The sequence below is a fragment of the Trachinotus anak genome, unplaced genomic scaffold, assembly GCF_046630095.1.
Source record: "Trachinotus anak isolate AG129_WGS33_773 ecotype Australia unplaced genomic scaffold, CSIRO_AGI_Tana_v1 ptg000008l, whole genome shotgun sequence".
NCBI classification, from domain to species: Eukaryota; Metazoa; Chordata; class Actinopteri; order Carangiformes; family Carangidae; genus Trachinotus; species Trachinotus anak.
In genome coordinates, this window is record NW_027273859.1 from 25,159,605 (window position 1) to 25,181,270 (window position 21,666).

The window sequence follows — 21,666 nt, forward strand, 5'->3', positions numbered from 1 at the left end:
AACTATAACCTGGTGTGACCTGCAGACGTAAATTAGCAGGAATGCTTGAAGCTATAATTTCATTGTACTTTTTGTAATTGACTATGGTGAGGAAAAAATGATGGTGTTAGTCTGTGTTCTTCTTATTTTCACTTAACACTAAAACAAAGTTTTATTCTTTCCTTCAGCACTTAATGACTTTCCTACCCTGTCTGTGGCCCATTTATTCCCAATGACAATTAAATTTCCATATGTATAAAAAGAAAATATACAGTTTCATTTTTAAAAAGGTTCAGTAATTTCCTAAACCAGCATACCACAGTACTTCTTGACGTTAACGTTTAACAATACTCAAAGAAGAGCAAATAATGTATTTATCTGGGACTATTTTCAGCAGTGGCTTAATACACATTTGGCGCACCCTTAAGTTTTGTGGGACTGACTCAAAATAAACTATAAATAGAACCTAATATATTTAATATAATAAAACTATAGCGCCCATGTTCATCATAATAAAAGGATCAGTGCAACAACATAGCTCATTGTTGTGTTTTTGATACCTTTTGGTCAACAATGGAGCTCTATAGCACAGAAGAATACAATGCAATAGGAGGAAGCTTTAACCTTTTCATTTCTCTCTTTAGTGCCACTTTACTTCCAGAAATTTGGTCCTTATGAATAATTCAAAAACAAACTGCAGAAATAATAATCATTAGAAAGAAGAAGTGATCTAGGGAGAGTTTAGAAATAAGCTGTTTTGCTCCTTTTCCTTTCTTTCCTGAAATGATACATAAAAGTCAGAATCAGTCCACGTTTTCATGCATCATCCAGGTGCAGGAAGAGAGCTCCCAATTCATGTTTTGAAGTCTAATGGCCACTTTTTTTCTTCTTCTCCAGTGATAATCCCCTGTATTCTCCCTGTTGCTGCTCTCTACTTACTCTGCATGGGGACAGCAGGAGTGTGTGAAGGGGAGGGGGCGGAGAGGGCAGCGGGAGGTGGTGTGCTTGATCTCCCTTCCCCGTCGGATATGGGCCCTGAGCCTCTACGCACTGAGCCCAGCAGGTCAGCAAACTTTGCGGCGGCTGAGTTTAGGGAGAGAGGAACATGGGGAGACAGTGCACTAAGATGGAAGGTTCAGATGAACACACTTTGTCTTGGAGAGCACTTGTGACAAAAGGGTGAGATTTATCAAACATTAACAGCAATTAAGTCTCATTTCCTGTAGCACTGTAGCACAGGATGCATCACATTAGAGCTCTCCAGGACAAAGTCTGACTCAGACAGAGACAGTGAAGGGAACATAAACACGGAACAAAATTCATGCTTAGAAATAAAACAATGTTTCGACAGCAGCCTCGTCTTCCTATTCCACATGTGTCCATAAGAGGGAGACAATGAGCTAAACACACGTGGCGTGGGTGGCACAGGGGAAGGATGGGATAGTAGAGGAGTAGAAATACTACAAAACATCTCAGTGTTTTTGAGAAGGGCTTTATTAGACGTTTCAGACCGTCTGATAGGAAGAAGCACAGCAGGTGCTGATTAAAACGTCAGGGCACTGTCGGGATCAACTGATGCTGGATGGCAGCAGATGTATGCTTTTAATACATGCGGGTGGGAAGACACACAAGGGAGGATTTAGTCAAGGTGAACTGCGAGTAGAGCCTATGAGTGTGTGTGTGTGTGTGTGTGTGTTTGTGTGTTACAGGCTGCATTTCGCGGGCCATGCTGACTTACAGTACACAGCAGCTGAGGAGCCCTGAGAGCTATCGGGCTGGGAGCTTGTGCTGGACTGCGCCTTGAGCGAGCTGTTGTCTAAGCTCTTCCCTGATGACATGCACGCGCACACACACACACACACACACACGCACACACACGCACACACACACACACACATATATGCGAAGAGAGATGACAACCAGTCACACATACTGCGCACAATAACACAACAGAAATGTCACAGAGAGGCGTGATGGGTGGAGCAAAGCAGGTGTGTGAGAGTGATGGTGTGGGGGGGGTGGCTGATAAATACAAGATGATAAACCCAGTCAACCTTTTCTTTTCTGGCTCTGAGAAATTAAAGCTACTTTTGACCAACAGTGAAGATCTTCTTGAAAAAGAGAGAAGAAATAAACATTTTCCTCTTTTTCATTAATGGCTTCGTTTCAGTTGGCTTTACAACTGCGGCTGCTGGCACACTCAAGGCTTTACAGAGGCTTTTATGGGAGTTTTCCAGCGAGCAGAGGATGGATGATGACAACGGTGATGGCCATGATAATGAGAGAGAGAGTTGGATGTTACTCATTACCGCTCGTCTGTTTTATCAGCTGGCACAGAGGGAAACGCAACACATGAACACTTACTGACAGAGGGAAAGAAAATGTCCCTGCAGGAAAAAAAAACACAGATGGCACGAGACCGGCGTTAAAAAAAAAAACAAAACAGAAAGAACAAAAAGAGTTTCCGGCCATGACGCTGCGTTAATAGAGGACTACACTCCCTTAAATGTGATCAAATGAATTTCAGAGACCTACATGTCAACAATCTTCAACATTTTTGTCAACAAATGCAGATTTCCCTGTTCTCTCAGGTGAAAAGCAAAGTGGCAACTACAGAAACACATAAAAACACGTCACAGCACAGCCCCCGCTGTTTGACTGGCACGTGATCCTCGGAAGTGCAATTGGCATTTAATTCTCAGGCTGTCACAAAGAGTAGAACTTCAGGATTAGCAATTTAACAGGAAGTAAATCTATAAATTATAACTGATGTAAAAAAAAAAAAAAAAAAAAAAAAAAAAAAAAGATTGCCTACACAAATTAGATTAATGAGTCACAACAGAAAACTGTCTGCAACATATTCTCTACTATAAAAGCACTGAGAGTAACACAACAGATATGTGTTCAGATGCTCCAAAAGCCAGCACAGGTGTTGGGTTGCAAACCAGCTGTCGAGCACTTGCTGACCTGACAGGATCCTACAAAGGCCAACATGACAAAAACTGGCCCAACCAGCACGAGTCCCCCAGCTGCCTCCCACACTCACCTGGCTCTTGTAGTTCTGTGTGGCGCTAACCGTGCTATCCGCCGCTTTGTATCTTAAGAGTCTTAAAACTGCTGTGTGGGACTAATACTATCCAAGGGTGGCGCTAGCAGAGCGGCGTGTCTTCAACACCTCCCTGGGTACTGGTTTTCCTGCCACCGGTGTTAAATTTAGACACCACCACCCCCTTTAGCCCTGAACCCCCCCCCCCTTTACCAAGGTGCCCTTGCCCTCTCCATTCCTGCCAGAGGGGTGGGGTGGTGGGGCTCCAATTTAAGCCCTTGGCTCAGATTTTGGGACCTTGGAAGGGAAGGAAATGGGCAGGGGGAGGATACTTTTCACTGTGCGTACAGGGGCAGTACAGTGTGGTACAGTAGAGCCTGGGGGTATAAAGGATTTTCAGGTGATGTAACGCGTTACCTCCGTCGAGGGAAATTTTAATAAGGAATTTTAAATGAACAACAGTGTAAACTTTCATAAATCTGATATTTAATTTTTTATGACATAGCTGTGAAATTAATTTTTTACAGGCTACAAATACATGGACATTAGTTGCAACTGCTACTGCTTCTGTAATAAATGCCTTCACAATAATGTTTCATAATTAGCTAGTCCATTATAGTTAGTACATTTTACAGTATCAAGTAAAATGTACTTACCACTAAATTTAACATTAATGAAGATATTATTATTAATGTTAATTAATTACATGTATTTTTTTATTCTTTAAATTATATTTATTTAAACAAATTTAGCAAATTCTTATAAATTCTTGATAGCCAGGAATGCTGCTGTTATAAACCAATAACTAAATCTTCTATATCCTTTAAACTTACTGTTATAAAGTGAATAAGATTTTATAATTTTTTTCTGTGTGAGGTTTCAGTTACTTTGTTGTATGAAGTTATAATACTCACTATAATTATGTAAATGTTGCCAATTTTCTTGTAATAAATTCTACTGAATAAATGTATTTTCTCTGTGATGTCTCCATATCTTTTGAAAAAGTGAACTAAATAATGAACAATTTTACTGAAATTGCACCAAAAGTTGTACAAATATTATATAATATATAATATTGTTTCAATTAACAACAAATAACTCTATAAAGATCAACATCCCCTGCCTGTTAATTATTGAATGAGACAATGAAACTGTTAATTTGCTTTATTTGCTACCTAAGGAAGCCAAAGGTCAAATGTTTTGTTTGTCCCACACTGACTGATGCCACTTTTCTTCCAGGTTTCTCTTTCATTTGCCCAGTCATGTCTAGCTAACACATGAGAACACCTGATGTCAAAGATAAAGGTAATGAAATGCATTTATTGTGTATTTTTTCCGAAGTCACATTTTTACTTTGTTGTCACATGTTTACTGAAGTTGTTTACAGGTAAAAATCATCATGTCAACATGAGAATATGAGAAGAGAAATCTATTTATCTATGTTATAGTCTCCAGTTTTTCCTCTTGAAATCAAATGCACAGCTTAAGATCTTTACTTCTCTTTACTCTGAAAGTTACCCTTTCACTTAAGGAGATTTTCTAGCTAGAACTTAGTAAAATATGAGCCATTTCCCCCCCCGAGTACAACTTGATACGTGTAGTACTCTCTCTAGCACTGGTTAATTTTCTTACAGACCTACATGACGGCTCTGCCATGGTTGCTAGGGAATTTGTGACATCGCAGCAAAGCCTCTATAGGGAGGAGGAGGAGGAGATGGAAGCGCACACTCTGTTCTGTACGCTTGGCACCAAAATGATACAGTCATGACCCGATTTAGACGCATTGTACTCAGCTCGGATGTGGAGAACAGGGGTGTTTGAGTGTGCTGGCGTAGATAAGCAGATCCAGAATCCATTCGTTCACGCACACAAACACAAACAATCACACAACAGTGGCCAAAAAAAAAAGGGCCACACATAAAAGCAGTTTGTGAAGTTACTTCCTGATATATGTGGTCAGCCCTGCAGAGACCCTTATTTCACAATTCCAGCAACTAGCAACATATACACACGCACACGAAATACAACGAGTACACAACTCGGCAAGCTGACACCCCACACGGGCATGTTGGTATTTCAGAGGTGTGTGTTTCTCAGTCCTAAGATTTCAGCCAAACGCCAACACTTTTGAGAAAGCCAAACCACAACAGCATTGCAAGGCCGTTTACATTTCACAGCCCCCCCGTCTCACCTCTCAGACACAGACACACACTGAAACACACAAACGTTGCTTCAGAGTTTAAAAAAAACAAAACAAAAAAAAAAAAAAACTGAAGAAGGCAGCAATACAGCCAGGCTCCATGAGGGGTCAGTAAGAGGTCAGCTATCAGCGGGCTGACTGCCTGGTGACTAAATTAGAATCACATTCACACCATCTATACCACACAGGAAGCATATGTATCACTCTTATTTTGAAAATAACATTCGCTATTCATTTAACATGCACTGCTGTGATTCAAAACATATTTTCTTGGGACGTTACAAACTCACTGAGTTTAAAAAAAATAATGTCATTCAGTCACTTATACACCTGTAAACTTTTAAAAAGGCCAAGAAACATGACGTCAAAAATATGCAAAGAAAATAAAACACACTGCAGAAAGAAAAAAAAATCCTCTAAAAGGTCGCTACCAGGACACAACAATGAGGGAGAGCTTTTCAACAGTTGGCATCAAAATGCGTTTCTGTAAACAAGAAGCTCACACAAAGCAGAGCACCAGTCAGGTTGTCAGGTTTCAGCAACCCTTTTAGGAGCGCGCTCTCGGGGTTGTCAGCATGTTTAACTGTGCTTTCGATGCTTTTAAAAATGACAGCAACAGTGCCCGGTTTCATAAACACGGACTCGTTCAGGTACAACAACTACGTCAGTGACAGAGAACAGCTGTCGCTGAGCAGAGCTTCACCTAATCCACCTTTACAAAGCTGAAAACTGAACTAACTTAACCAACTCGAGTGTTTAAAAAAAAAGATGTGTCTGCTTCATGAGATGCTCATGATCACGGTGCCTGGTGGTTTTCTGCAGATGATTATATCAACACAGTAGAAATGTGAATCAAGAATCCCGGGTATTCTGGTCTTTTGTTTCCAGCAAACATTTCAAAATCTGTCCTGCTGTTTCTTTGCAGTCTTACCTTTCACATCCTCATCCTCCACAGTGGTGTTGCTGCTGTCCGATGACTCCTGGAGATCAGAGACAGACAGTCAGTTGCAGCATGATAGCACACATGTTGGTGCACACATCACAGGAGTGGTAAAGACACCTGATTTACACAGTCAGAACACAGAGGTGTGGGGGACGGGGGGGTGGGAACATCCCTATGTTACCATCTTCACAAAACTAAAACTGAGAGGAACCAAATGCATCGAGACCAGTTAATGTGGACTTGATCCAAAAGCAGACACCAAACGAGGACAGAGTTAGAGACTCACAATCATCCAGCCTTTGCAGATTCAAAGTCAAACCATGCCACCTAACCCATCAGCGTAGGAGCTCAACACGCCACCTTATCAACCTCATTTTGCCCTTGGCCTAAAACGTCTTTTCTTCTACTCCAGGCAAAGCTTCCTCTGCTTCACCTCCAGTGTGTGTATGTATGTGTGTATCGCACCATGTGGACAAATGACGTCTTCCCCCCACAGGGTGCTCTTGTCTCTTGCTGAACTTGACAGAAAACTCAAAGGGATGTGCTCCATGATCCATGTACTTGGACAACAGAAACAGAATGGATTTTCATAAGGCAGTGAGTTTTCATCTTAAAGAGGAGCGATCTATCCATGTACTGGTCTGTCTGCCTGCCCGCCTGTCTTTCTCTTCGCAGGCTTTCACCAGAGGAGACATTAGCTTCTGATTTCCAATTAGCAGATTAAATGGGCCTAAATTCCCCTGCATGTGGAGGAGAGTTGAGAGACTCAGCGACCTCATTAGAAGCGCACACGTGAACAAGCAGCATCACAAGCACAGAAGTGGTTTCGCAGCCGTTTAAAGAGCAGCTGGTGACCTGAGGAGAGGAAGAAAGAGTGAGGAGAAAAAGAGTGTGTGTGTGTGTGTGTGTCTATATATATATACAGTATGTGTGAGTGTGAGGGAGAGAGTCCTCAAAGAACACAAATATCATTAAAAGTGTGATTCCACCTACAGTTTGTTTTCTTTGGTCTGAATCATAGAGAAGTTTTTTCTTGTGACATTTTACATCTTATTCATTTTCTCTCATCCTGCCACATTACAGGCAAGAGAGGGCTTATGAAATGTTACAGCTACATAATTATCATACACTTGTTTGTGCACTTTGCTGTAATTTACTCTCTCGGGTTGTTTATACTACATTCATGTCTCAGCCCATATATTAAGGCAGTTCTCTCATTTAATCTTGAGTCTAGTTTTGTCCTCAGTTCATTAAGCAATACCAGGCTGCCCAAGCTTCACTGACACATGGTGTATTTTAGGATTTGTTTACTTGCACCCATAAAAGGTCATGTTGTTTCCTGTACAAAGCTGAAGTTTAGTTCAAAATGGCTCATTCTCACCTGCCGGCATGGACTGAACTAAGTCAAGTCGGTCAAGTAGGCTGCTTTAAACCAGCCAGGTGTGAAAGCACAAACTTTGCTGAAGCAGTATTTTCCCAGAATACTTCCAGTGTCTCCCCATGTGGCCGCTTTTTGAGCTGCTGTTGTAAACAAATCAAAGTCATGCACTTTATCGTAGGGGCGACCCAATATTTAATGCAAAGGTCAATCTGCTGTGATGCAGACGCTGGGTTTGGCTTTAGAACAAATACACACACACACACACACACACACACACACACACACACGCACGCACACACACACACACACACTAAATGCTTGGTCATACTTATGAGGAAGGAATCTTATTGCAAAGTCATGCACAGGTACACACACTTTCACACTAACTGCATCACACAACCAAAAATCTAATCAGACAATAATAACACAACAAAATAAATATCAATAATAATAATAATAATAAACATTATCTTTATCTACATCAGATCTCTCTGACAGCTACAGTCTTGGATCTGCACAAAGGTGGAGAACAGAGGCAAAGTGAGGACGAAGCATGTGACTGAAGGACACCGTAACTTTATTGGAAAATTCTCAAAAATACTTATGGAAGTTTTTACTGAACACTGACGTAACCAAGATGTCAATTTAGGTAATTTACTTGCTCAGATCCAAGCAGTTGAGTCTTTGTTTGATTATTTTAATTGATTCATCTGGTGATATTACCACTCTGTCCCTGCCTGAACAAGTAAGTCACATTTTTGTCAATGGGGCACTGGTTAAAAAGGTAAGCAAGACTCGCTACTTGCTATGATATAAAGTCATTTATCTAAGGAGGTTAATACACACACACACACACACACACACACACACACACACATATGCACATACACATTATTGAACCAAAACCATGGTGCACTCAAACAGTTGCATGATGAAAAGTAGGGTCAAAAGGCAGGAGAAGATGAGGAGGAGGAGGAGAATGACAGAGAGGTGTAAAGAGCAAGTCAGAAATGGGGAATGATGAATACCTTTGTCCCGTCCACTGGATTATGGATGACGGTTGTCTGAGGTTCCTGGAGGAGGAGGAGGAGGAGGAGGAGGAGGAGGAGAGATGGAGGAACATGGAATAGACGAGAGAAAGGAGAGAATAAGGGGAGAGAGAAAAGATTTTGACATACAAGTCGATAAAGGCGGACAAAGTACAAAAAAATGGACAAAGTGGAAGAAAGAGTGCAATGAATGTTGGATGAAGAGAAAGTGCTTGTTAAGGTTGGCAGAAAAGAGAGGGAAGAATCCTCCAAAGCAACAGAGTGGGTGGATGAGCTGAAAACTGTAATCTGGAGTCAGTCTCTGCACATGCACAGAGCAGCACACACACACACACACACACACACACACACAGGCCAAGAACAGAGAGTACTGAAACTCAGGCTGAAGTGTCTGCCATGAGCACATCAGCACTCATGCAATTTGCACACACATACACATACACACACACACACACACACACACACAATAAGTACACAGCCTAAGGAAAGAGAGTTGCAATCATAGCTGTGACATTTCTTTAACCTTAATCCATCCAGAGTTTTGCTGAACATGGAGCCCCTATTTTTTGCGCTGCCCCGCTGTGCATGCATAACGCTAAAATGCCTCCTTTGCCCTACATGATGCAAATATGTACTCAATCAACTGTAAAAAGAAAGGGACAGACAAATGAAGATAAAACCTTCAAGCTCATACAATATAAATGCTCTAACAAAGATAAACACTCGCCCTGACATCTCACAAAGCAGTGGCACACCCAGCAGGAAGACTTCAGATGCCCCCACGAGATGGAGACGGGCTGTTCTGCTCCTTCACACTCGTCTGAAGAGAAAAGGCGAGCAGCGCTGGCATCCGTTCAGGATCCCTCTCTACAAGAAATTCAGTCTGAAATGGCTGTTTGCCTGTTTATCACGACTGTGTGCATAGAATTGGCTCAGTCACACCGCAAGATTAGCAGATTAACTTCTTAACTTCTGCATGTTTTGTTTTTTCTTCCTGCTAAAACCAACCCCTCACTTTCAATACAGCTGGCACTGGTGGCTGATAATTCAGAATGGAGACAGATACATTTCCTTCCTTCTCTCCACTTTATGTACAGTAAATGAGAATAAACCACCAACATCACCCATATTCATACCCCCATCACAAATTCATTGGTCATCACTTCCTGTGACACCTTTGTGACGAATCATCAGCTGTCTCCCTGGTGATAATGGAGGTGTTGTCAGGGCAACCGTCACCCAGGGCAACAAGGCAGCAGTGGCAACTTGGGAGATAATGATGAGTGAGAACAAAGTACCTGGGGTTTGCAGATTAGAGGGAAGGGGTTGGGGTTGGGGCAGGGGGCTGCTGGTGGCATCATATCATCAGATGGGGGAAGGGTTTGACCGTTACACATCATCGCTGACCTTACATTCACGCCGCTGATGTTCTGGTAAGCTAAGTTAAGTGATTTCATTTACACCATCTTATGTGATGTAAAAAGCCACAACCCCATTCAAATACATGTGCACACTAAACTGCTTTTAGGTCAGAAGATTAAGGTCATGGACATAACGGCAGTCTGTCTTTACATGACCTGGCAGCTCTGCAGCGAATGAGTTAATGTACCAAACTGCTAAACAGTAACTAGCTCAAGTCCTTAGCAACAGCGGAGAACACAGCCACCCTCCCACTCCTTTTTTATTCACTTCAAAGATAAAAAAAAAAGCCTCTTGTGCTCCATTCCTGTGCCCACACTTCCATGCACACTCTCAAGCACATACATGTATAACTTCCCATCAAATGCTTCTGTAAGTAGCATCTCCACATGCATCGAGTGGAGTGGTGCTAAAGCTAACATCACATGCATGCACACAGGGAAAAAAGACTGAGACTCAAAAGAACAACTGTGAGCATGTCTATGATAGAAACACACTCATACGGCTGCACGTGTTGCACCGTGTGTGTGTGTGTGTGTGTGTGTCAGCGTGTTTGACATTTTGCCTTTTCCCCTGCTTGGAGCAACTGGTTCTGATCACTGTGCCGGACAGAGGCCAATCAACGCACACCATCGACAGGTACAACCCAGAATAACAAGGGTAAGCTCTCAGACTCACTGATCAACAGCAGTTGTATTCACTTCACTTCAAAAATCAACAATATAAGTAATTAGCTTAAGCTGCACCTTTGTAAAGCCAGTCTGACAAAACTATATTTAGTGTCAAGGAGCAAACCCAAACGTGCCCAAGTCCTCAGCTGTGTTTCACGTCTGAGTTAGTGAGATCACTGCTGCGGCATCTATGACCCTATGACTTATGACTGAGCATGGTTACTGGTGTGGTTATATAAATGAAATGATATAATGTGCTATTCTGGCTTAATAATGTCTAACAGAAAACAGTGTAACAAACGTTATGCTCTCACAACCTTGCAAATACAACTCACTACCGCAGCACAGTTGCAATGGTTTGATTTCATGAGCCCATTCAGTGTTCACAGTCAGGATAGAAGTATGAGCTTCTTTCATCCTTTTTGTTGAAATAATAACTAAAATTGCTTTAACAATGATCCAAATTCAAAATAAGTAAACCTTTTAATTACATTTGCAACCTTACCTCTTTTTTTCAATTACAATTTAAAAAGGAACCATGATGGTATCAGAGAACTAAAGCTAACTTGCTGCTTTGAAATGTTCATCCGAATTCAATTATTTAAATGCCAGAGAGCAGCCCGGAGTAACTCTGAGAGGCAGTTTGGCAAAAAGAAAAGAGCACAAGCTATGAAACTGTCACCTCATGCAGCACTTCACCCTGAATGATTAGCAGAGCGTTCATGCAACACCAGATCATTTATGTCATGAAAAACAGAGCGAGGATTCTTATCTTTACTGGTTTTATCAGAGGTTGAAATCTCTAACTGTTAATGATAATGATGGTTAACCCTGCACAGCAATGGTTCAGGACTTTAGCTTCGAGCCTAATTAAAAAAAAGAGAGGTCACTGATAGCTACAGCTCTCCTGTGATGTCTATAGACTTATGCACATAATTCAGATATTTGGAGTTTGAATGCATGTGCTGACTTCAAGGACCGTACAAGTGCCAGCAGGTTTATTTGACCCTCACATGGTGATGGAGCTGTGAGTAGGGACTACAGCCCCGGCATGGACTGGAAATTGTGGCTGTTTGGGAAAATTAAAAAAAAACTAAAAATATATAGATTAATGTAAAACCTAAACATCTTTATTATATAAGAACCACACAAGTTTTTAGGGTTAAAATATACAGACTCATGAATATGTCCTTTATTAAAAGTATGGTTGGCGGGTGATGTCATTTTAAAGGAGCGATATGTAAGTTTTTCCTATCGTTACATAGCCAGCGTTAGCATTAACATGTGTTTACTAACCAGTCTAGAAGAAAAGTTGCGAGTTCAGTGCACTCCAAGAGCTGTCTCCAGCAGTGGAAAGCAACATGCAATGTTAACTCTCATTTTACTTTTCTTCTACTGAAGTTAGCTCCTGTCCTGTAAAGCACCCAGTCTGCCCTCAGTTCAACATTAGAGGTTGAAAACATAGTGCAGAACAGGAGACATATTCTAACCTCTTGTCTTGTAAACACAACAATAGCTAAAGCTCTTGCCACGTGACAATTATCGCCACCACCTGCTCCCGGGCAAGAAACCACGTTCGACAGCAGATAAAACTTACATAAAGCCCCTCTAACAGATTCATAAATGAGAGCTGCTGCACATAACTGGAAATAATGCATCAGTTTCTGTGTCTACATACACAGAGAAATGTAAATGGCTCATCAAATGTCCTGTCCACACAGATCAAGAAGAGCAACAGTCAGTGAACACAAGCAACTTGGAAAACTCCCCTTGAGGCCAATCAGCTGATTTCACTGGTTTTCACACCATCAACAGAAGAGGAGGAATTCATATCTGAAATCAGCCAGTGTGCTGTTTGGCTGCAAGGGCAATCTGCCGACCTTTGGTCTCTGATGCTAACTGCTTCTCTACAGAGGCATAAATCAGGAGGAGGGGGTAAATCGCACTGACAGACTCGGCAGGCATAGGCCGTCTGTTCCTGTTTGACAAACTTTCACCGACACTGAAAATGACACGGCAGCACAATATCAACCCGAGTGCAAGTCACATAACATCCCCACCTGCTGTGGGGAAATGTTTCCTGACACCACCTGCTGGTGCAAGGCCTTCCCCACCACTGCGGCCCTCGCCGTGGATAGGCTAAGGTCAACCACCAAAGAGACAGAGAGGAAAACCAGACGAAGGTGAAGAAATAGGGGTATGAGGTAGGGAGGAAGTAGGAGTCCTGAGGCGGTGGGACACACACACACACACACACACACAGGTGACGGGAGGGTTAGGAGGTAAATACCAGAGCAGGTGAAGGGATGTTTCCTTTGGGGCTGGTGACTATGCTGTTTTTGGTGCTGTTTGTCTGGGGCTGTGCAGGAAAGGAGAGGAAAGGGAGGAGACACAACAAGAGTGTTAACAACAGCAAGAGGTGGGTTTGTGAATGTGTGTCCATGCATTTGTGTGTGTGTGTGTGTGTGTGTGTTGTGGCACATGCACTTGCTCCGATCTTTGTGAGAACCACAGTGAAGTTACATCTTCGGTCAAGGGGCTATTTTATGATTTGGACTTGTCTTTTCAGTTAGAATGAAAACCAGAGTTTGAGAAGAAGGTTACTTTGAGTTTATGATGCTGAGATTTTGACACATCTCTGATAATTCTCCCACCATGCCAACACAACAGTGTTTAATGGAGTTTTGTTTGTGGTGCCCTATATCCTGAAAGATACATTTAAAAACCTGCCCTGTCTCTTCAGAACTGTCCAGATTACAGTGTTTTTCTACTGCGTTTCTACTGTGTACTTGTCAAATAAAATTAAGAAACATTTGGCAATGCTGATAGCTTTGTTTGTTTTTTTCTTTTTTGGTAATTTGCATAAAACATACGGCAGATTTAGGGTCTGGGTTTACATTTAAGTTTGCAGTTTGAGCTTGCAATAGGTCTGTATTAAAAATATTGAATTAAGAGATGATAAAATGATGATAAAATGATGACATCATGTTGTCACCAGTGACATCCGCTGCTTCGCAACTGTGCCATTTGGCCATAATGAATCACCTTTATACGCCTCCATCAAATGCTCCTTTGAAGACCACACATCAAAGAGCGGCCAGTCCTTTATAGCTCAGCTCGATCATAATCATATTTGCATTGAATCTACATGACATTATTTGTAATCCTGCTTTGAAAGACGCTCGCTTGACACAGAGTCCTTGGTGTGGAAGTGACTCACTCTAAGAAGTCGGCTTCCTTTACATAAATGTTAATCATGTAACACTGTTACACCTAAACCGTTTCTAGGAGTCAGTGACAGAGGTCAACAGAAGTCATGGATTACTTTGTGCTCCATTAAGCCTTCATATTGTGTGAATGTGAAAAGAAAAATCTGGCAAAGAGGTGAGAAATGTTCTGCTTGCTGGAATGGCAATAAAATTTCAGAAGGACGGGGTTTGTGAAGGTTTCACAAAGTTAACCTTGAGACATTTTTGAACCACTTCAATACTCGTATGTATGAAAGCAGAGCGTATATAAAAATGGATGTAGACTCCGGGTCTGAAAAGTGAGGCCGATGTGGAAGAGCCTTAAAGCTGCATTCCATCTAATGACCATCAGGGGGCGACTCCACTGGCTGCAAAGAGAAGTCAGACTGTATTGAAGTCTATGGGAAAATGGCCCTACTTCTGACTTGATTGATTACCTCAGTAAATGTTTTCCTAATGAGTTTAAGTTCTCAATCACTAGTTTCAAGTCTTCTTCAATACAACATGATCTTCATTTTTTAAATTATGGTCCCATTTAGAGGAAAATAGACCATAAAGCAGGGGATGCATTAGGGCGTGGCTACCATGTGACTGACAGACTGTACCACACACAACGACCTGTCTGACAAACAGGATAAAGTACAGGGCAGGTCAGCTCCACCTTCTCATTCAAATATGGTTTCTTCTGGTTTCAAAAAACCAAGGAGTCAACGACCAAATTACAAACTCGAGGTTTCAAAACATTTTACATTTTTGTTAATACTTGCTGGGATATTCCTTATAATACAACAATTCCCAATATAATTAAAGGCTGCACTAATGATTTCAATGTTTTCAATAACAATTAATCCGTTGATTTTTTGATTAACTGATTGATTGCTTTGGGTATTTACTGTGACATATGACAAAGAAAAGAAAGAATTTCTCAGATTTGAGAAAATAGTGTAGAGTTCAGTTTAAATAGCCTTGCACTTGAAAAATTACAGAATGATTAATCACTGATTTTCTGTCGGTCAACTTATTATCAACTAATCGTTTCAGCTGTAATATCATTAATTAGTCATAACACATGACCAGGACCTGGGTAAGCAGCAGAAACTGGATGAATGGATGATTAACTAATTCAAAAATAAATAATCATTATAAGGTCAGAGGTCTGGAAGAGCAGTACTGAGGCCACGTTTTGCTAGAATCACCTACAAAAACTATAATTATAAACATTACTGCAAGACCTGCAGATACTGTGGAAGCAGCACAGTTTAAACAAATAGTGTTTGATTACTGTCCGGTCCAGTGGTGTTGAAGTTGTGCAATGACAGTGAATCGGACTGTTGGTTGCTGTTTGACACACTGACTTGCAAGATGGAAATGAAGTCAAGTAGGATGTGTGTGTGGGTGTATATGTTAACCATAACATGAATTTTGTAAGCCACTGGGCTTATTCAAGGAGAGGAGAGGAGAGGAGAGGAGAGGAGAGGAGAGGAGAGGAGAGGAGAGGAGAGAAGAGGAGAGGAGAGCTTATACGTCAACACACACAAGTGCAAAGACTTGACACAATGCATTCACACACAAAACAGCCATGAAAATAAAAGCTGGTGTAAGCTGACAATAAGCTGACATATAAACATTTCACACATATACAGTAAACTCCCACACACCCGCGCCCAAACAAACACCCAAACTCACGCACACATAAAACCAACCAAAGCCGTCATCAGCCATCACTCCACTGTGAACAGGCAGCAGCAGGAAACGTATTCCTCATCAAAGTAACGATTAGCTGGTGAGCTGTCTTAGTCAAGCGTGTTTGCATAACCGACTTGCATTTAGAAAAAAAAAAAAAAAAATCCCATGATGACAGCAGCCCTGACCAAAGCTTCGCCAGTGGTGGAGACAACTGTTGACGTCCAAAGCCAAACATCTGAGACAATTGGCGTACTGAGAACAGGACCGCGGTGATTGTAATTCAGTTCAAACGACAGATGTCAGATGTTGAGAAGCGTTGACACATCTTCACTGTTCACACCATTTCATGATGTTGGTAAGAAGAAGGAAGGAGAAAGTGGCTACAAGTATCCACAGGTGGTTCCCCAAGCGGGCAAAGAAATTAGTGCACGGGAAGAACGAAGACGGAGGAGCAGGGGGAGGAGGTGCAGAAGAGGTGGTGGGGGCACAGAAAAAAGGGGGCATGCTGGGTCAGAGGGAGACAGTTCATCAGGTCAGAAGAGAGGAAAACAAGCAAGAGGTCAAATCCCCTTTCCTGAACTAAAAAATGCATTTCTATAAAATGTGATGTGCTGATGTGGACCCAGGAGCAATGACACCCCCACCTTCGCATACTTTTACTCCTGCTTCTTAATCTTAGGTACGTGCATCGTCTTGAAGGACCAAAGCGTTCTGTATCAAAACGACAAGCACAAGTGCTGTTTCTGTTCTAAAAGTGAGCCCCTGACAGATCTGGAGCAGCATCCCTGGAGTAACATCCTGCCTCCATCACATTTTCAGAATAATGTCAGGGTTAGTCCAATGGCAGTGCATCAGCAAGGGCCAACCCTGTGCCAGGCGTCTTCTGTCCATTCTCTCAGTGCAAACTCCTGAGATTCCGTTATTGTTGTCTTCATTTTCTATCTTATTTTATTCATTACTGTTACATTTATTGATGAGTGAGTGAGTGAGTGAAGGGGTGGGGGGTTGTTTTATTGCTTTTATACTGTGAAACACTTTGTGTTGCACTGTTAGTATGAAAAGCGCTGTACAAATAAAGTCTGATTGATTGACTGAAGTATGAGTTGTGGTTATACAGTATGTTGTAATTTTCTTTATGTGCCATGACAGTCCGCACTGTTCATGTTAAATACCCCTGTTTCCTTGATTCCTAACAAGGTGCTGCTGCTGCCTATATACAAACTTTATCACAGAGTATCATTCCCCTGTGCCTACATCAGTGGTTCTCAAATTCTTTCACATCAAGGACGCCTAAACTGACACAAATTATCTGATGAGATTTATGCTTTTAGATGATTTATTACAGAAACAGTTTGAAACCAAGGACCAAAATAGTCATACATTCTGTCATTGTGTTAATGATGGATGGATTTTTGCTGGACCCACTTTGAGAGGAACTAACCACCACCTGCTGTTTTAACAAAAATGTTCCTTGAATCAGAAACCACCTCATCACAGACTAATACTTTAGGAAAAGAGGAGGGAGAAGTGACTCCACCTATGAAATAGAGTGAAGGTGGGGAAAGGTGGATAAAACCAGCGGGTGAGTCTACAAGCAAAAAGAGAAGTGACTGGGCAAATGCATAAATAGCATGCTCACCATGTACTGGACAGTAGAGCTGGACTTGCGTTTCTGTCCTCAGCCGATTGATGGATGGATGGATTTTATTGATGGACAGATATGCATGGTAGAAGAAGAGGGTGGGGGAGTAAAGTGACCAATGACAACAAGTGAATGTACTGATACAAAGAACAAAAGAGAACTTTCACTTTAAAGCAAAACGTGAACACTTTGATGGAAATGCAGGTTTCAACCCTTAAAGAAAAGCAGGATCAGACATTTCCAGACGGCTTCGCAGGAGAAGGACAAGAATTTAACTCATAGAAATAAGATTTCAGAGTGTTTTTGTGAAAGCAGGGAGGTGCAAGAAAGAGGAATGAAGCAGTGGTTTAAGTGGAGGTCATCAGGGAAAGGACAAAAGAGTGTGAGGCAGATCCACTCTTCTTCTGTCAACAGATTCAGAGCAGTCGGGGCAACAAGGAGCAAGATGGGGGCAAAACAGAGAAGCAAGACAAGGAAATTTATTGTCAGAACACTAAAGCATCCTCGCAGAACTCTTTTTAAATTTAAAATCATGACTGTTTCAATATTTGTATATTACAGTTCAGTTACATTTCATGAATTCAGACCAAATCTGTCGGATTGTTTTATGGCAGCTCATCATCATGTTGATGTGTAAGAAGCTACATATAGTAACTTTGAAAAACTCAAAGAACAGACACAGTGTGTGTTATCAATGTAACAACACTGAATGAAACGCTGAATGGCTTCTGTAGGCAGTAGTTGGCAGCAGACAGGGTTGACGGTGGTGTGTAGTTAGCGCCAGAGAGAGACATTTGTACCGAGCAGGTGCTCCAGCTGAAAAACGTCAGGTGCCATTACGCATTAATGAACCGGCGGAAGAAAAGGGAGGAGGAGAGGCCGAGGAGAGGAGGTCGGAGTCGCCAAGACAACGAAAGGACATGTGGAGGGAAGTTAAAAGAAAAGAAACAAGAGAAGAAGGAGGGAAGGAGTGAAGTAGGGATGGCAGCAAATGAAGAAGAGACGCCTTTAGAAATGGTTTGGGGCGAGTGTGTAGGGAGCCTGTTGCTAGGCGATGAGTGCGCCGCAGTGGAAGTAAGCGTCTATTTCTGTCGTCTGAGTTTCCAGGGTCCAGACTGGCAGCTATTCCTGGAACTGGAGTCACATTCCCTGCTGGGGGGGGGGGGGGGCGGCATTCGTGTGCACACGCACACACACACACACACACACACACACAGCTACACATGAACGAACCACACACTCAGACACCCACGCTTACGCACACTATGTGAAAGCATGCTAACACCCTCATTTGTGCTTTCATTCTCTTTCCAATCTGACAAACAAATGTGTGTTTTCACACACACACACACACACACACACACACACTCACTCACACAGAAGCACACACCTGTGTGTCCACGTGCAGGTGTGAAGGCTCTACCTGACACAGTGTGCAATGCTGACAAGCAAACGCGTTCATCTGCACATGCACCACATTCCACACTTCGCACTCTGCCGAGCATGCACGCCGTATGCACAGACGCATTCATGGAAGCTGTGTGTGGGATGTGTTGCTGTAACATGTGTGTATGCACAAGCGTGGGATGGTGAGAGATCTTCATTAAAGGATGAACAGGGATGTGGGGTTAAAGACCAGATGGGGTGAGCAGGAAAAAGGAAGCACTGAAAGGAGGAGGAAGAGACGGAAACAGAGGGATGAGAGGGAGAGGAAGTGATGAGAAAAATGAACAGGGGGGGGGGGCTGACAGATGGTTACATTTAATAATGGAGATGGAGAGGTGGCAATAAGCTAAATAATGCCAAATCAAAATAAAGGATGCTTTCAGAGTGATGTGCTACTTGAGGCTTGTGCACTGGCAAGCGGCTGAAACATGCACACACATGAAAAACACATGTACGTGTCCACAGATATGTACCCAGAGTAGGGCTGTGTCCTTTTACAAAAATGATCTGTGTATATCTTTACTTTAAACACCCAAAATGATTCGCCACACTGAACAGAAACATCCAGCATCACGTGACTTACACGAGACACAAAATTAATGAGACACAAGCACATTCAGCTGTTAAGAAAAGGCAGCTACAGCTGGCAGAAGTGAGGTTAGCCGGAAAGAAGCGAACAGTGGAGCTGAGAGAAACAGCAGAGGATGAAGAGACGGGAGTTTGTGGCTGTAGAGTCAAGAAGAGAGAGGAGGGAGGAAGACTGAGGAGTGTGATGAGCCTTACCTTGACATCTGCCTTTTTGTTGAGCAAGGTCTTAGCTGCTGCAATGACAAGCACAGGCAAGAATACCCAGTCAGAGGTGAGCATGAGCAGAAATAGAGAAGTACAGTAACAATGACTCACTGTTTGTCACTGATGCTCAGTGTCTTTAACCTACATTAAAGCCTTCAGAGATTACATTCATTTGACTTTGTGAAATAACGTTTGTTGCCGAACCCTGTAGTAAGAACCTACTGTTTGGTGCTCTTATTCTGAAAGAGTAGGGACATCTCAGCACCTTCCTGATAAAGTGGTCAAACTGTATTTTACAATTGTACTTTAACTTTTCCAGCTGCCACCTCCAGAAGTCACTAGATACTAGGTATGGGTGTGAGTAATTGATCTGTCTGTCAGTTACACACTACAACCCGCTGATCCACTTTCCCCACAAAAGCAGCACGTGCTTCCACTGAAGTTGGCTTTAGCTAAACCTGCGTGAGGCTTTTGTTCAGGTACAGACATGGTTGTAAATCTGTGTCTAACTGAGCCGTTGCTCCCGGCCTTTAAAAACAAGCTGGTGTGTAAAATCTCACAAATAATGGTGATACCCAGGTTATAAGATGATGCAAATACCGGGTACTGATAAGTGTTGATATCCACACGTGTTTTTCCTGCTAGTGATGCTGCGCAGCCAAGATACCTTCTAAAAATAACAACTGCTTCTCCCTGCCAGCAATCAATAGACAACCGAGCTCATTATGCAATCACTCAATCTGTAAAGAAATTAAAAATCACTAGGCCCATTAGATTACAGTGATGTACAACCTGGGTACAACCTCAGTCTCAAGGTGTTTGGTGCTAAATAACCGGAGCTAGCCCTAACCCAAGACCCATCATCGTATCCATTCCCCCAGTCGGTCTTAAGCACACAGCACTTGCTTTAGGGTTAGAATCTGATGCTTTGTCAGTGAAAATAAAAACTAGAGTTCATTGCTTCACGTTGATTCTTGTGCCAAGGTTCCCTGGATGTTGTGAGGAAGCCGAAACAAAGATGTTTGCTGTGCGAGGCAACAATAAGCCCTGCCTTAAAGAACTCTGTGGGGGCTTTAAGGAGGATTAGTCTTCAGTCTGCTCTCTAATGAAGGGTAATGATGGGTGGGGGGGGGGTTGCAGGGAAAGAATGATACCGTAGACACAACCCTCTGATGAGTGTAATACCCATAATCCCTTCCAACAGTGGGAAAAGACAACAGAAGACGGTCCGCAGGGTATTTACCGTGACTGAACCACTAAAGCACAGACAGCAAGGTGGTCCCATCGCATTAGATAGATACATGTTCAGCCACAGGCGCCTCCAGAATAAGAGCCAGGCTCTCTGCTATGTTGGTGTCGGTGGAGGCTGTGCTGTGGGTGTGTCTGTGAGGATGTAGACGCAGGATTAACACTAACAAGACACCAGATGTTGCCAAGATTCGACGAGCAAACGAGTGTATTTTTAAACGTTTAAAAGTTGATACAAAAACAGCTCTCAGACTGGTTGAGATTATATAGCTCCAACCACTGACAAGGAAAGAAGTTCAGGCACACAGGGAGTAACAGGGTTTGGTGGTGATCTGTTCAGCTACTTTACATCTCTAACAGAAATGGTTATTTGATTTCTCTGCGGTTCTGTTTCTGCAACCGTGACATCGAATCTTCTTCTAAAGTGAGGACATGCCACAGCTCACTCAGGACTGTATTGTAAAATTTGATTTTTTTATTTAATTTTTAAAGTTTACAAGAGATCTTGATTGTGATTGGTGGAGAGGTTAGATTATTGATTAATATGGGAAGAAATCTCCCTGCGTCACAGGAGAAGAACGGTGAGAAGAGACACATCTTTTTCTGTACTGATGGCCTTATATTTATTTTCCTCCCTGATATATCAGAATTGCAAGTAACTACTGAATAATATAAGGATGTTTAGATAAAAGATTTCTTTAATATTTATATTTTTACTGGTGAACTAGAGAATCTACATTGGAAGAGATGTCACTGTTAAAGAGTGTTATTGTTTTACATCATGGGCCAACAAGCATATATTAGATTATTTAAAGACATCCTATCTGAGAAGATTCCTACATTATGACTGAACAACCATAATCTGTCTGTTCTTTAGTAGCATGGCTACATCAATGCCTCCCAACCTGTGGGTGGT

At 42.2% G+C, this 21,666-nt stretch overlaps 1 protein-coding gene across 22 annotated transcripts in view; it reads right to left on the reverse strand.

Moving 5' to 3' along the window:
* The window catches only part of camk2b1 (calcium/calmodulin-dependent protein kinase (CaM kinase) II beta 1), a 77,112-nt gene that overhangs the window by 8,764 nt on the left and 46,682 nt on the right, over nt 1–21,666 (reverse strand). For 2 of the 22 annotated variants that reach the window (XM_071483745.1, XM_071483746.1), the window contains exons 13-19: nt 19,494–19,531; nt 17,262–17,294; nt 12,979–13,047; nt 8,578–8,622; nt 6,157–6,205; nt 1,718–1,807; nt 919–1,062 (exon numbers count right to left, since the gene is read on the reverse strand). In XM_071483745.1, coding sequence (XP_071339846.1) covers nt 919–1,062; nt 1,718–1,807; nt 6,157–6,205; nt 8,578–8,622; nt 12,979–13,047; nt 17,262–17,294; nt 19,494–19,531 — 468 coding nt within the window. The remainder of the gene's footprint in view (nt 1–918; nt 1,063–1,717; nt 1,808–6,156; nt 6,206–8,577; nt 8,623–12,978; nt 13,048–17,261; nt 17,295–19,493; nt 19,532–21,666) is intronic. The other 20 variants (XM_071483747.1, XM_071483748.1, XM_071483749.1 and 17 more) reach the window with 14 other exon arrangements.